The sequence below is a fragment of the Barbus barbus genome (genome assembly GCF_936440315.1).
Source record: "Barbus barbus genome assembly, chromosome: 41".
In the NCBI taxonomy this organism is placed as follows: Eukaryota; Metazoa; Chordata; class Actinopteri; order Cypriniformes; family Cyprinidae; genus Barbus; species Barbus barbus.
Window position 1 is genome coordinate 10780607 of NC_136719.1, and position 16608 is coordinate 10797214.

Below are 16608 nucleotides of genomic sequence, written 5' to 3' on the forward strand. Positions count from 1 at the left end.
AGCTGAAGCATGACTGCAGCAAACTGAACTGGGACGCACAAATACATGTATAATAAACACCATTAAACCATAAAACTGCACTAAATCTTATTTGAAGGTTTACAGTATTTAACACCCACATAATGACGAAATTGACTAATTGACGTAGAATCGTATTTATGATCCGTTTTTAAACGAATCTTCAAACGAATCGACTCGCGAACACGATTCGGACTTCACATCAATACATCAGTGTATCTGTAGTAACTTCGCCACCTTTAGTGGTGCTGCATTTGCTAAACCTGTTCTTTAAAATATCTGTATAAGGTTCTCAGTTTCACATTCAGGTATTTTGTCGAAGGCGAAACCATGCCTGAATGTCTATTGTTATGAGTGGAAGGGGCTGAGTCACGTTACTTCCTGGTTTGAAGAGCCCGTGGTTGGAGGAACTGCGTGGCTGAAAGAAACTGACACGTGGATCATCATCAACACTTCAGGAATCAGGAAAAAGCTGAAATTCCTCCCGCTGCGTTATAGCAGCTGTGAAAGCCGAAAGTCTGCTCATTACTGCCAGTCGCTGGAGCGCAATGAATGCGGCAGAGATCTTATAAAGATATGCTTCCTCGAAGAAACTGGAATAGAAACATATTTTTTTCATTGCTTTGTTTTTTTGCATGTCACGCTCGCACAGACTGACCTGAGAGGATACCAGAGCGGATAGTCACAAACGGATATATTTGTCGTTGAATGGCAATTATACAAAAACATGGAAAGAACTCTTGTCCAGATTTGGCCAGTATTAAAGAAAACCCCGCAGATAATATCGGACAAGCTGGATCACAGAAGAAGTGGGCAGAGTCGACTCAGAACTGGACAAGGTGACACCACCTCACCAAACTTTCCTCTAAATAGTGTATAATAAATACAGTATTATCATAAAGTATATTAATACAGTATTTAAAAAAAGTATATCAATATTATGTACATAAATTCACTATTCTAGGACACACAAGTTTCAAGTTTTAATTTATTTTGGCAGCAAACTGAATGGTCAAAATGATTTTAATATTTTCATGTCAGTTTTTCAAGTATATAGGCTAGTCATATCTCTATTTTTCCAGTTATTTAGTTTTAAAACATTTAATAACAAGCTTTGTGAACAGTTTCGATCAAAAAGCAAAAATTAATAAGCATGTATTAGTATTAAATTAAATGCATTTTAATTATACATATATTAAACATACAATCTATGAGTGCTCGGTCACCATTTGTTCTAAACCAGAGGATTGAAATAAACTTAGTTCATTAACCTTTTTGAAAAAAAGATGACCTAAATAGTACAAAGTGCATCAGCATTAGTCAATGCATCTGAAGCAAATTAACCTAGATAGGTACCTGCCAGTTAGAAATTTAATTTGTGCTTTGGCTTGTAATAACTTCTCATATGAATCTTGTTTGGTGTAAAGATTGGAGGGGAGAATAAACCTTGCATCCTATGGTTGTATTTGTCTATTTGCAGGCCAGTAGCAAGGATATGGACGGTGGTGCTGTTGCTGGGGACGTGCCTGCTGTACTGTGCCCGTGTGGCCATGCCTATCTGTGCAGTGAGCATGGCAGAGCGCTTCAGCTGGTCCAAGAGAGAGACGGGCATGGTGCTGGGCAGCTTCTTCTGGGGCTACTGCTTCACTCAGGTCCTTGGAGGCTACGTCAGTGACAGGTTAGAAAAACCTTTCTACCTTAAAAAACAAAAAACATATATATAGTGGAGCTTTCCTGAGTTCTGCCAGGCTCTTAAATTAGTAATGAGTTAATATTTAACAGAATGTAAATAATTGTAAGTATATTTGGGCAACAGTTAGTAGGACACAAATTAGTGTTGAATGAAAGACTCACTTTCTCGTCATTTAATAGTAACACAGCATTAATTTTCACTGAATCACAACACAATGCATAAAGGTAAACGGTGCATTAATTTCTATTCAGATATTACGTTAATATGACGTCAGTCTTTGTTTTACAGGTGTGGCTCTATTTTGAAACCATCACAGTTATCAGATGTCAAAAATGCTTTAAATATTTGTTGAACAAGTTAATTATTATTTTTTTTAATTCATTACATTTTATATAGCTCTTTTCTAGGCACTCAAAGCGCTTTACATAGTAAGGGGGTATCTCCTCATCCACCACCAGTGTGCAGCATCCACCTGGATGATGCGACGGCAGCCATAGTGCGCCAGAATGCCCACCACATACCAGCTTATTGGTGGAGAGGAGACAGTGATGAAGCCAATCAGTAGATATGGAGATTGTACGGAGACCATGATGGTACGGAGGCCAATGGGCAAATTTGGCCAGGATGCCGGGGTTACACCCCTACTCTTTTTCGAAGGACATCCTGGGACTTTTTTATGACCACAGAGAGTCAGGACTTCGGTTTAACGTCTCATCCGAAGGATGGTGCTTTTTACAGTATAGTGTCCCCATCACTATACTGGGACCAACCCAGACCACAGGGTGAGCACCCCCTGCTGGCCTCACTAACACCTCTTCCAGCAGCAACCTAGTTTTCCCAGGAGGCCTCCCATCCAGGTACTGACCAGGCTCAACCCTGCTTAGCTTCAGCGGGCAACCTGTCTTGGGCTACAGGGTGATATGGCTGCTCGCAAGGTTGTGGGTGATATGGCATCTAGCTTTGGTGTTGGCTTTGGTTACACTGTCAAACAGCCATCAGTGGATATGTCCTAGATTAGATTAGATGTAGTTTTTTTTTTTTTTAATTGCAATTTTTATTATTATTTCACATTCAAGTAATATTAAATAAATTACTGCAGGTGAGTTCATAATATGATTCTCATGTGAGCTAAAATAAAGTAATTTTACAGAACTCCAAGTCTAGTGGCCACCAGAGAGCCACAACCTGCTCTGAAATAGGACCTAACATGATTAAGTAGGCAATACAAATGAAGCTTGCAATGAATCGCTTGTCTGCATTGGTCCCATGCTGCAGATCTAAGGACTGAAACAGCAGAACAAAGTTTTTAACGTTTGCGAGCCCTGTGGAATGTCTGGTTTGCTGGAAAAATGCTCACAAGTATATTCAAATACAACAACTCATGTTTGGATTTTATGTGGTATTCATAAATGCCTGTTTTATTTGTTTTGTATAGGGTGGGTGGAGAGAAAGTGTTGCTGTTGTCAGCGGCAGCATGGGGAGCAATGACTGCCTTCACGCCAATCTTAGCCCATTTCTGCTCCCAGCCCATCGTCTCCATGACCATCTCCCGCTTCCTCATGGGCTTGCTGCAGGGTGAGCGATTGCACCCTCACAAAACCAGCTGAACTTAACTGCGCTTAACTGCTTATATGCTTTCATATTGTACTGATTTACTTTCTAAGATCTAATGATACTGAATTGCAGTAATAGTTTAAGCATGGAGAAAGTTACAAAACAGTATTCAGCTGTTCTCAATGTTTTTTTAAATGGGGCTGTAGTTTGCTGGAAACTGCAGAAAAGTTTGGATTGGGGAATCTTGTTTAGTAAATCATTGCTTCCAGATTGCTAGCAAATTGCTAAATGTTCCCTCCTGCAAACTGTGACCCTTTTTATGAGAACAGGTCATTTGCAGTGGAGCAGAGCATAATTGTTCTGTGGTTGGCAAAGCGTTGAAATCTAACCACTATCATGCTCTTCCTTGCAAGTTAATTACACTGTGTGTCATTGTACTGCTGTTGTATTCTCTTAAAACTAGTGAAAGGGGTCTGTAAAAAGACAATGGGCTGCTATAAAATATACAATTTCTATAAAGGTTTTGACTTTGATTCCTTTGCCAGCATAGACGGTGCCACAGTTAGGTATTAAAGTTTGTTAAAAGGAATTAATGGCGTCATCTTTTCCAGGCTTCTGCTACTAATCAGAATAAACTTTAAGCTTCACGTCAGAATTATGAGATGGGTACAAAATGTAATATTATAATACAAGTACTTGCACATTACAATACACAATCTACAGTACAGGATAAAAAAGAAAGCGAATATTTGTAATGTGCCAGGATGCCCAAAATATAATTTATCAGCCAATTTTTTACTTCTAAAAATGAATATATTTATTTATTTTTAAGTAAATAAATTTGTTTACTTATAAATATTTAAGAAAATAAAAATAAAAAAATAATTATTTTAATTAATTATTTAATGGTTACTATAAGATATTTTCCTTTTTTTTTTTTTCAAACAATATGGTATAGATTTATTATATTGACTGTGTGTTATTAGTCATAATATGAAAACCGTAATAATCCACTAATGGCTATTCACTAAAATAATGTTTATTTTCTTGCTGTTATCTTGTGGCGCTCAGGTGTTCACTACCCATCTCTGGCCAGTCTGTGTTCTCAGAAGGTCGTGGAGAGTGAGAGGGGCTTCCTCATGAGCACCGTAGGAAGTGGCTCATACCTGGGGTTAGTGTCTGATCTCTCATTTAGTAATCTAACGGATGTGTTTCAGATTGAATTTGTGTAACTGTGTGTATGTATGTGTGTAGGACTCTGGTGATAGGAGGCGTAGGCTCTCTGATGCTGGACTTGTACGGTTGGGAGAGTGTGTTCTACGTCTCTGGGCTTCTGTCTGTGTTGTGGGCGTACTGCATGTGGAAGTATCTGCTCAAAGGAGAAGGTATGTACAGAACAGCCACCTTATTTTTCCCATAAGAGCGGTCGCGGCCATTTGTAAAATTAATGTGTCTGGCTTTCGGTGTCATCCATTTCCAGCTATTTTTAGCTATACAAAAATGCTCGTTTTACTGCTTGATATTGCAAATTGGTGTGTCTTACCTTATTACTTTAATGTTTTATCTTAATTATGAACACACTGGTTTGTAGTGCAAACAGTTTTAACGCTTAGTGCAAGTTGTTATTCTTCTCGTTATTTCCCTATGATCGCTAATGAACTGGAAGTCTCGCACATTCAAAGAAAACAGCTTACTTCCGTGTTGAAGAATAAGGTGGATAGAAGCACAAACATTCGTGAGCATTGGGAATCTCTTGGCACCTCATAATTTGATTTTGATTCTGAGAATCATGGTACAATTCCTAAATGATTCTCAATGTGTTTTTCATGTAGTAGATACATATTTTTGGCAGTTCAATGTGTTTTGTGGCCATATACACATTCAAAGGTTTGGGGTCAGTAAGATTTCTTTCTTAATGTTTTTGAAAGTAGTCTCTTATGTGCACCAGGGCTGCATTTATTTGATCAAAAATATAGTGTGTATATATATATATATATATATATATATATATATATATATATATATATATATATATATATATATATATATATATACATACAGACACACACACACAGTCATGGCCAAAAATTAATCTGCATTGTTAATCCTTTTTATCTTTTATTTAAAAAATTCACAAAAATCTACCTTTCATTGGATAATAAGAATTTAAAATGGGGGGGGAAATATCATTATGAAATGTTTTTCATAAATACACGGACACAAATATTGGCACCCCTAGAAATTGTTATGAGTAAAATATCTCTGAAGTATATTCCCATTCATATTCACAATTTTGAGCACTCCAGGGTGATTATGAACATGAAATTATCCAGCCATGGCTTCCTGTTTCACAGAAATATATAGGAGGGAAAACAAAGCCCAAATTCCCTTAATCATCCATCACAATGAGAAAAACCAAAGAATATATTTCTGATGTGCAGCAAAAGATAATTGAGCTTCACAAATTAGTGAAGTGGCTTTAAGAAAAGAGCTAGAGCAGTGAAAATTCCCATTTCCACCATCAGGGCAATAATTAAGAATTTCCAATCAACATAAAATGTTACGAAACTGCCTGGAAGAGGATGTGTGTCTATATTGTCCTAATGCACAGTGAGGAGGAGAGTTTGAGTGGCTAAAGACTCTCCGAGGACCACAGCTGGAGAATTGCAGAAAATAATTGAGTCTCGGGGTCAGAAAACCTTAAAAATAAATTGTCAAACAGCACCTACATCACCACATGTTGTTTGGGAGGGTTTCAAGAAAAATTCTCCTCGCTCATCTAAAAACAAACTCCAGCATATTTAGTTATCGGACACGACTGGAACTTAAAATGGGACTGGCTTCTATGGTCAGATGAAACTAAAAAATTATATTTTTAGCAGCAAACACTCAAGATGGGTTTGGTGAACACAGGGATAAAAAGTACCCCATGTGTACAATGAAATATACTGCTGTATTTTTTATGTTGTGGGCCTATATTTCTGCTGGAGGTCCTGGACACATGGCATCGTGGATTCTATCAAATACCAACAGATCAAAAAATCAACAAGTGACTGACTCTGTTAGAAATCTTATAATGGGCCATGTTTGGATCTTCCAACCGTACAGTAATCCAAACACAAACCTCAAAAACAACACAAAAATGGGTGACAGAGCAGTAGTGTGGGTAAATGCATAAAAAAAATAAAAACATTTTATATATATATATATATATATATACATACATGTATATACATACATACAGTGGGGTAAATAAGTATTTGATACACTGCCAATTTTTCAAGTTTTCCCACTTAGAATGGAGAATGGAGAGATCTGTAAATTTCATCGTAGGTACACCTCAACTGTGAGAGACAGAATAAAAAATAAAAAAAAATCCAGAAAATCACATTGTATGATTTTTGAATAATTAATTTCCATTTTATTGCATGAAATAAGTATTTGATCACCTACCAAACAGCAAGAATTCTGGCTCTCACAGACCTGTTAGTTTGTCTTTAAGAAGCCCTCCTATCCTCCACTCATTACCTGTCTTAATTGCACCTGTTTGAACTCGTCACCTGTATAAAAGACACCTGTTCACACACTCAATCAATCAGAGTCTAACCTCTCCACTATGGGCAAGACCAAAGTGCTGTCTAAGGACACTAGGGACAAAATTGTAGACCTGCACAAGGCTGGGATGTGCTACAGGACAATAGGCAAACAGCTTGGTGAGAAGGCAACAACTGTTGGCGCAATTATTAGAAAATGGAAGAAATTCAAGATGACTGTCAATCTCCCTCGGACTGGGGCTCCATGCAAGATCTCGCCTCGTGGAGTATCAATGATCCTGAGAAAGGTGAGGGATCAGCCTAGACCTACACGGGAGGACCTGGCCAATGACCTGAAGAGAGCTGGGACCACAGTCTCAACGGTTACCATTAGTAACACACTACACCGTCATGGATTAAAATCCTGCAGCGCACGCAAGGTCTCCCTGCTCAAGCCAGCACATGTCCAGGCCCGTCTGAAGTTTGCCAAAGACCATCTGGATGATCCAGAGGAGGCATGGGAGAAGGTCATGTGGTCAGATGAGACCAAAATAGAACTTTTTGGTATAAACTCGACTCGCCGTGTTTGGAGGAAGAAGGATGAGTACAATCCCAAGAACACCATCCCAACCGTGAAGCATGGGGGTGGAAACATCATGCTTTGGGGGTGCTTTTCTGCAAAGGGGACAGGATGACTGCACCGTATTGAGGGGAGGATGAATGGGGCCATGTATCATGAGATTTTGGGCAACAACCTCCTTCCCTCAGTAAGAGCATTGAAGATGGGTCGTGGCTGGGTCTTCCAGTATGACAATGACTCCAAACACACAGCAAGGGCAACTAAGGAGTGGCTCCGTAAGAAGCATTTCAAGGTCCTGGAGTGGCCTAGCCAGTCTCCAGACCTGAACCCAATAGAAAATCTATGGAGGGAGCTGAAACTCCGTGTTGCCCAGCGACAGCCCCTAAACCTGAGAGATCTGGAGAAGACCTGTATGGAGGAGTGGGCCAAAATCCCTGCAGCAGTGTGTGCAAACCTAAGAACTACAGGAAACGTCTGACCTCTGTAATTGTAAACAAAGGTTTCTGTACCAAATATTAAGTTATATTTTTCTATTGTATCAAATACTTTATTTCATGCAATAAAATGGAAATTAATTATTCAAAAATCATACAATGTGATTTTCTGGATTTTTTTTTGTAATATTCTGTCTCACAGTTGAGGTGTACCTACGATGAAAATTACAGATCTCTCCATTCTTTGTAAGTGGAAAAACTTGAAAAATCGGCAGTGCATCAAATACTTATTTGCCTCACTGTGTGTGTGTGTGCATGTTTATGAGGACACAAATTTGTATAATGACATGGGTATGACAGAGGTATTACAATATGAAGGTGGTTTATGAGGACACTGCCCATGTCCCCGTAATTCAAAAGGCTTAAAAAACATACTAAATGGTGTTTTTTGAAAATCTAAAAATGCACAAAGTCTCCTGTGAGGGCTAAGTTTAGGTGTAGGGTTGGTGTAGGGCAATAGCACACACAGTTTGTTCAGTATAAAAACCATTACGCCTATGGAGAGTCCCCATAAACCACAAAAACCAACGTGTGTGTGTGTGTGTATATTTCAGTGTTAATTAACAAGTATTTGAGGTGCAGTAGATGTGTATTTATACTTTCCATGCAGAACAGAGACTGTTGCTGTGCTGTTATTCCTTCCTTAACAGGTGTTCAACTCTTTGTTTAAAACTGATTGTGCTTGTATTTGTCAGGTCCCATCATCACACTGGAGTCTCTGGGCAGCGCTGGGACCCAGTCCAAACTGTCCAAGAGAAACTGGCTGCGTCTCTTCAGACAGCCAGCTGTGTGGTGAGATTAGCACCTGAATACTGAGAGCATGTGTGTGCGTAAGAAAGAGAGGATCGATGCTGAACAAAGGGTCTTTACTGAGCTCCCATAAAGGCCTGATTCACATCCGTTCTGTGTCTGTCTATATATAGAGCACTCAAAAACAGTAACACAGTACTGTGTCCCGTCAGCTAACATTGCTGAGTATTTCTGACTGCACAAATGACAAGGTTTTTTGTTACATTTTAGTTTAAGAATTACATTAATGTATAAGGAAAGTAGATAATAATTATAAAATGATTTAAAAGTGTTGCTTATGCTTGAGAGGGAGTGCTCTAGCAGTAACTGTCATAGCTAATGTTGTTATTGTAGCAGAAGAGTGCTGCAGTGATTATCTATTTTTGTAGGCCAGCTCAGAAATTTGCATCACTCTGATTCCCTTGACAAAAACCCCATAAGATTTTAACCATTGGCTTTTGGATTATTGCAGACAATAAGCTCTGTGACCAACAAATGTTTTTGATTCTTTTACATTTTGTTAATCATGATAATCTTTACAAATGAACACAACTGATGAATTCTGAAGCCTAAATACAGGCACCAGAAGTAAAAAGCTAAATGTCAGCAATCTACACTAAGGTCACATGACTTCAACGCTACCATCACTACGCTTCTGACAACTTTTTCAGTCGTTATGTAAAAAGCATTTCCCTGAAAGTTTGAGTTGCAGTAATTAGCTAGTGTGCAAGTATAAACACAAGACTGTCGACTAATGAATAGTTTTGTTTGGAATGATGACGTTTAAAGTCCCAGACAACCTGTGTAATCCTATTTAGCCACTTGTTTCAAAATGAGTAAAAGTAAAAAGAGTCAAGAGCAAGTAGTACTGATGTATTTTATGTTGTAGAATGAAACATGAAAATAACCACAGACCTTATTTTAGGCATTTAACCAAAAACTTATTGACTTGAGGATGATGGAACCTGAAGTGCTAAAATACTAACTTGTTTCCAGGTTTTGGCCCACAAAAACATGTAATCCTGGCAAAACTCTATTGCTACAATAATAACATTAGTAACAACAGTTACTACTAGAGCACTCTCTCAGTACACGCAAGCGTAATCAACATGGTAAAGTCATATGTGATAAATAGGGATGCACGATATTATCGGACTTATATCAGAATCGGCAGATAATGGCTTTAAATGTAAATATCGGCATCGGCCTGATATGAAAAATTATGCCGATATGTCTTGCCGATAAGAGGAATACATTAACTCACGTGTGCTCAGGGAGGGCTAGTGATTAGATCACGTCAGCAGTGTAGCTCATTCTTGAAGCAAAGTTTTGTCTGAATGATGATTAGATTCACCGATTTAGCTGAACTTAATCTGTGAAAGCAGGTACAAAATGAGGCGTTTGGTGTGTGATAGAGTAAACAGTAACAGCACGTGCAGCCGCAGCAGTGACAGCCTCCCCCAGGGACCTAACGACCGGTAGGTAAGGAGATTTAATCTGTAGGGGGGCGCTGTTGGTCTACTTCTAATTAAATTAAGTAAAATAGCCTACACAAATAACATTTAGACTGTGTTTCTGATTAAATAAAGCAGTAATTGATGTCATAAAATAATGAGTATGTTTTGATTTAATGGTCAGAAGCTATAGCTTAATTGAAAAACAAAAAATCACAAACAAGACGCTTGTAAGTTAAATAATTTTATATATACTGATTTATTCTTTAATGTGTAATATGTTTTATTTTTAAAACATCATGAGCTCTAAAAGATTTTAAGAATTTTTACAACTCTTTTGATTTAGACTGTTAAATCCTAAAATAAAATGTTAGGGTTAACACTGCATCTTTCTGGGGGAAAATGCAGCAATTGATAGTTTATTTATAGTTATTTTCAAAGCTTCAATGTACTGTCAAAAAACCTTCATTCTTTTTTTAATTCTAATAAATAAGTTTGTTTAAAAATGAAACAATTTAAAAATAATTTTCTTATAATTTCTGAACAGGAGAGACTTGGTGTTGTTTTCAAACAAAAGGAAATATATCGGTATAGGCCAAAATTAGATGAAAAATATCTGCAAAAATCCAATATCGTGCATCCCTAGTGATAAACACAAGTTTTCTTGCATTCTTAAATTACCCACATTTTTTAAATTATTATTTAATTATTTTTATATTAATTATATAATATAAATCCTGTACATTGATCCAGCATCATGCAAATAGTGCAAGCATTTTTGTTTACTGATGCTATTGTATAAATGTGCTATTAGTCGTGATTGATTTATTCAACAAGCAAAAGTCTCTAGATATGGGGGTTTCCCAATCTCATTTTTCACAAATTTTAGTATTTGGTCAGGTGATTGCACTATGGCGGCACCCATATGAGATGACCTTATCTCCATTAAAGAGATGTAAAATAAAACCACTTTTATTAGCCTACTAATATGACTAGAGTTTTCATCTACATAATTATAAACATTTGTCTAAATTACTATATACATACATGCATATATGCATACAGGCTGTGTTGGTGACATTGATTTCTAATGCATTCTAAACACTCTTGTCTGAATTTCAGCGCCGTTATTATTACACACTTGTGCACCGCTAGCACCTTCTTCACACTGCTATCATGGCTGCCAACATTTTTCAAGGACACCTTCCCTGATGCCAAGGTAAACTGAACTACGCTCTTTCAAACAGCGTGTGAGAACACGATCTGTGTCAAAGCAAAAGAATATCAGTCTGCATACTGAGATTTCTCTCCTTCTATGTGAGAAAAAACAGTCTCCAGTAATTATTTCTGAGAAAGAGAGCTGGTCATGTTAGTATGATGCTGTTGTGGTTGAACTCCTGCAGGGGGCTCCACATCATATCACATCAGAGTGTGTGTTTGATTCCTGTTCGCTGAAGTGTATATCACATGCATTGGACTTGCCTATTGTTCATTGACTGTTCCTGTGTGCGTCTGTGTGTGTGTTTGATTGTATGTCTGCATGTGTGTTTCCTCAGGGTTGGGTGTTTAACGTGATCCCATGGTTTGTGGCCATCCCTTCTTCCCTGTTTAGTGGCTGCCTTTCAGACCATCTAATCAGTCAGGGTACGAAACCACACATACTACACAAATACACTCACCATTTCTCGTTCAAAGATATGAGTTCCTCATGTTCATGTCTTTTTGGTAGACAATAGAAAGGCAATGAAATATTCTCTTTTCCTTCGTGTCAACGGCCGCACTCTGTAATCATTGTTCTGTTGTGACTTTGCTCTTTCCCACCAATGTTACGAGTCTGTTGGAGTTTTATAGTGTTGTAAATGTCAAGTTTACATGATTGTAATTGACTTTTAAAACTGTTAAATGTTCCTCAGCTGGCAGACTAATGCTCTCGCTCTCGTTTTTTAAAGGTTTTGATACTGCGTCAGTGAGAAAACTCATGCAGGTATGTTTGAGATATACACTCTTTTGCTCACCAAGGCTGCATTAATTTGATCAAAAATAGTTTTCTACTTGAATATATTTGAAAATGTCATTTTATTCCTGTGATGCAAAGCTGAATTTTCGGCATCATTACTCCAGTCTTCAGTGTCACGTGATCCTTCAGAAATAATTCTAATATGCAGATTTGCTGCAAAAGAAACATTTCTTATTATTAGCAGTGTTGAAAATGTTCTTTGATTGATAGAAAGTTGAAAACAGCAGCATTTATTTAAACAATTTTGTAACAATAAATGTCTTTACTGTCACTTTTGAGCTATTTAATGCATCCTTGCTGAATAAAAGTAGTAATCTCTTTCAAAAACTGTGTATATCATATGTATTATTGTTTTTCAGTTCTTCTCTATGGGCGTCTCCAGTGTGTTTACTCTGTTCCTGTGTGGGACCACAACCTTCCCCACAGCTGTGGCTTTCGTGTCTGCTACTATGGGCCTTACCACATTCAGCCACAGGTAATGTCACTCACTGCTTACACATGCACTGAAAAAAACCAACCACCAAACAGGAGAGGTCAAGGCTTGATTTCCAGGTCATGCAACCTCTGATAAGATTTATATAAAAGTGTCTGCCGAATGCATGAATGTAAATGTGAAAATGTAATTGTGTCTCTCTAGTGGGGTTTCAGTGAATGTTCAGGATCTCGCTCCATCCTGTGCGGGGTCTCTGTTTGGTATGTAGCAATCTCTCTACTTTAACCCAAACTGTGATTTATATACTTAAGGCTAACTGTATTAGCTTTCACACCAGTGGACAATAACATAATGTTTATTAGAAGTGCATGCATCAGAAGGAAGGTTTTTTTTGATCGGCTGTAATTGTTTATCAGCCGGAAAAAGCTTTGAAAGTAATTGTAGCCAGGGTTATATTAGTATGATTAATACTTTTTATAGTTTTCATTCATATTTTTAACTAGTTTTTATATTTTCTGTTTTCATTAAAATTGTAGTAACGTTTCTAAATTAGTCATTTTTTTTTGTTTTTGACTTTTTATTAGTTTTTGTTTATATGTTTTGTTATATATATATGACCTGGACCACAAAACCAGTCTTAAGTCGCTGGGGTATATTTGTAGCAATAGCCAACAATACATTGTATGGGTCAAAATTATCAATTTTTCTTTTATGCCAAATATCATTAGGATATTAAGTAAAGATCATGTTCCATTAAGATATTTAGTAAATTTCCTAACGTAAATATATCAAAACTTAATGTTTGATTAGTAATATGCATTGCTAAGAACTTCATTGGACAGCTTTAAAGGCAGTTTTCTCAGTATTTAGATGTTTTTCACCCTCAGATTCCAGATTTTCAAATAGTTGTGTATCGGCCAAATATTGTCCTATCATAACAAACCATATATCAATGGAAAGCTTATTTATTCTGCGTTCAGATGATGCATAAATCTCAATTACGACACATATGACTGGTTTTGTGGTCCAGGGTTTATTATTATTAAAATTATTATTATTATAATTTTTTTTTTAGTTAACGTTCCTCTGTCACTATCGTTGTAGCTGCGGTGTGGATAATTTTTTTTTTTTTCAAACTTTTGTAGTTATAGTTATGGTTAGAATTATAATTTTTGGTGTGCATAGATTTATTGTAATTTTACAATGAGCAATATGACTGTCTGCTATTTACAGTATCTCACAGAAGTGAGTACACCCCTCACATTTTTGTAAATATTTTACTATATCTTTTCGGTTTAGACATTAATGGCTGTGTGTTGAGTTATTTTGAGGGGACAGCAGATTTACACTGTTATACAAGCTGTACACTCACTACTTTACATTGTAGCAAAGTGTCATTTCTTCAGTGTTGTCACATGAAAAGATATTATAAAATATTTTCAAAAATGTGAGGGATGTGCTCACTTCGGTGAGATACTGTAAACAGTACAGGAATATAACTTCAGTCTCGTTATGTTCTTTTCTTTTCTAAATCTGTAATGTTTTTTTTTACTTCAGGAGTAATGAATACTTGTGGAGCATTTACTGGTAAGAATAGTATAAAACATTGCTATTTTATAAATTTGATCTGAATCATTTCAAATAAAATAAGTACTAAATCTCAGTTTTTAAGAGGATTGTTAGTGTGCTGTATGTGTTAATGCTGTTGTGTGTATGTGTTTGTTAGGGGTCATCATGGTGTATTTCTCTGGGTATCTGATCGAGGCCACTGGTTCCTGGGCGTCAGTTTTTGGGCTCATCACTGTAGTGAACCTGCTGGGTTTAGGAACATTTTTAAGCTTCGCCGAAGCTCGCAGAGTGGACATAGATCTAGCGAAGGGCCGTTACCACAACATCCACATCTGAGAGCACAGAGGACAAGAGCAGAGCAGCAGAAATGACAGGCTCTGACAGAAAACTTTCTGAAGAGGGACGTCCTCAACAGTCACTGGTTTCTTCATTACGGTTCTTCAGAGACTGTTTTATCTGTTTGGCTTTTCTTTGGCTGAATGGAATCTAGGAAAAGCAGTAGGAGATCTGTTATAGATCAATAGTAGCCACAGTATGAAGTGTGTTACTGAATATTTTGCATTCATTGATTTCTATTTTACCCTGTAGCACTTGTGTTGGTTTATGGTAGCAGTTGCTTTAATATAATCATTACTGCTACCAAAGCAGTTCAAAAACCTGCAATACACCATCCAATTAATCAGATGAAGACTAAAAGCTAGAGTTTGAGAGTCTGAGTATTGACAGTGTTTATTAAATTATTATCAATGCCATCTGACATTTTAAAATACCTCGTCTCAGACATCTCAGCTGTTTTTCACACTCAGAGTGTGATAGAGATTATAGTTTGTTACTGCAGAATTGGAGTTTGTCCCAGTTTGAAGCGCGTTACTGTCATTAGATGAAACGTGCTAGCTCATCTTGTCATTGGCTGATCCTTTAAAGCATTTTCTTTGTCTCAGCTGTCTGCCAAGAATAGATTCTGATCTTTAAAGGATGCTTTTGTTTCAAACTGCTAGTTTGCTTTTGTCTTTGATTGATTTAATCATTAGAGACCTCTGGGTGGGTCATTTGCTTGGACAAAGATGTTTCACAATGACATGAATGTATTATGGTGATAAGCTTTATGTAGAGACAAGACCCTGAACAATATATCTAACTTGGAATTATTTGACCAAAAATATTTCAATTCATACAATTTGAATATTTAAGCTATAAGTATATACATGTACCATAAATAAAAACTAAAGTCGTTACTTTGAGGAGCAAAATAAAAATGTTACTGATTAGTTATAAAGAAACTGAAGGAAAAGCAAGGCCTAGGAAGGCTTAGCTGTGCTTTAAAGGTTCTTATGTTATTGCAGGCCTATTGCTAGGGAAGATAATGGCAGATTTGCAAAGAAACAGAAAAAAAAAGACTTGAATTATTATATAACATTGTTCTCTGCATGGAACTCAAAGAAATTGTATTTTTTTCCAGTACATCAGTAGGTAAAATCATAAGAAATATGCTCACAAAGGTTATTTGTGATTAAAATGTTATTTTATACATAGATTAGATATCACTGTGTGTAACATATACAGTAGACAATATTTCAGAATACTTTTATATTTATTGATTTATATCTGATTTAGAGATTAGATTGAAAATGCTTATATGATCTTTGCTTTATTCATATTGTTTGCTTTTTTCTGATCTGTTGTGTGTTCTTGTTTTGACTGATGCAGCTTTACAGAAAGGCCATCTCACATAGTGTTCCGTTCCTTTTATTACTGTTTAATTTGATCTTTAGTTTTATTGGTTTACAATAGACTGTTCTGCATAACTGGATTATAATTGTGGGGTTTCTGGGGACATCACTGCTGACAATAACTTGCATTAGTGTAGGGATGAAGAATTTTTGCATATTTATTACGCTTGCGTCATTCCTTATAATTATTTCACTCAAGACTAGTAAACACAATAGATGATCTGTGAATTAATGAAGTGTCGTACCATCCTGAGAAGAGCATGAAAGATAAGTTTCACAGAAAACTGAATCAATACATATTGTGATCTTATTTTCAAGACAAATGTCACATTAAAAAGAAATGTAAACAATGTAAAGGCAGTATTCTGTATTTGTAAGCATATTTTGCTGAAATATAAAAGTATATTTTAATCAAGCGGAAAATTGTTTTGTGTTTTAATCTACATCTCCAACAGAGTGAGCCATGAGATGTGTTTATGTGCACATGTGTAAACAATTGTTTACAATGTAACATACTCCTGCCAATCTTTTCAGATTTTTAAAATTTTAGTTTTACCCTTGTCCCAAACTGGGACAAATTTTTTTATATATTCCATATTTATTTTATGTATTTGTTTATTTTATATTTTTTTAAATAGGATAATTACAAAGAGCAAGTCATTAATTCGTTTTTTAATATTGTCTAAAATATTTGAAGTTATGACTTATTTAGTTGTGCCATAAACTCCACACTGACTAGCTAAA

General features: G+C 36.5%; 1 protein-coding gene across 1 annotated transcript; it reads left to right on the forward strand.

Annotated features, from left to right (window-relative positions):
- Positions 1 to 205: 205 nt before the first annotated feature.
- LOC306860338 (voltage-gated purine nucleotide uniporter SLC17A9-like) lies at positions 206 to 16220 on the forward strand. Its single transcript, XM_079401987.1, has 13 exons — positions 206 to 857; positions 1499 to 1696; positions 3147 to 3286; positions 4337 to 4436; positions 4520 to 4650; positions 8568 to 8664; positions 11238 to 11334; positions 11672 to 11759; positions 12065 to 12099; positions 12492 to 12607; positions 12770 to 12825; positions 14123 to 14152; positions 14292 to 16220. Exons 1-13 carry the CDS (start codon positions 727 to 729, stop codon positions 14468 to 14470), a joined length of 1398 nt encoding a protein of 465 aa, XP_079258113.1. The 5' UTR covers positions 206 to 726; the 3' UTR covers positions 14471 to 16220.
- The last annotated feature ends 388 nt before the right edge of the window (positions 16221 to 16608 follow it).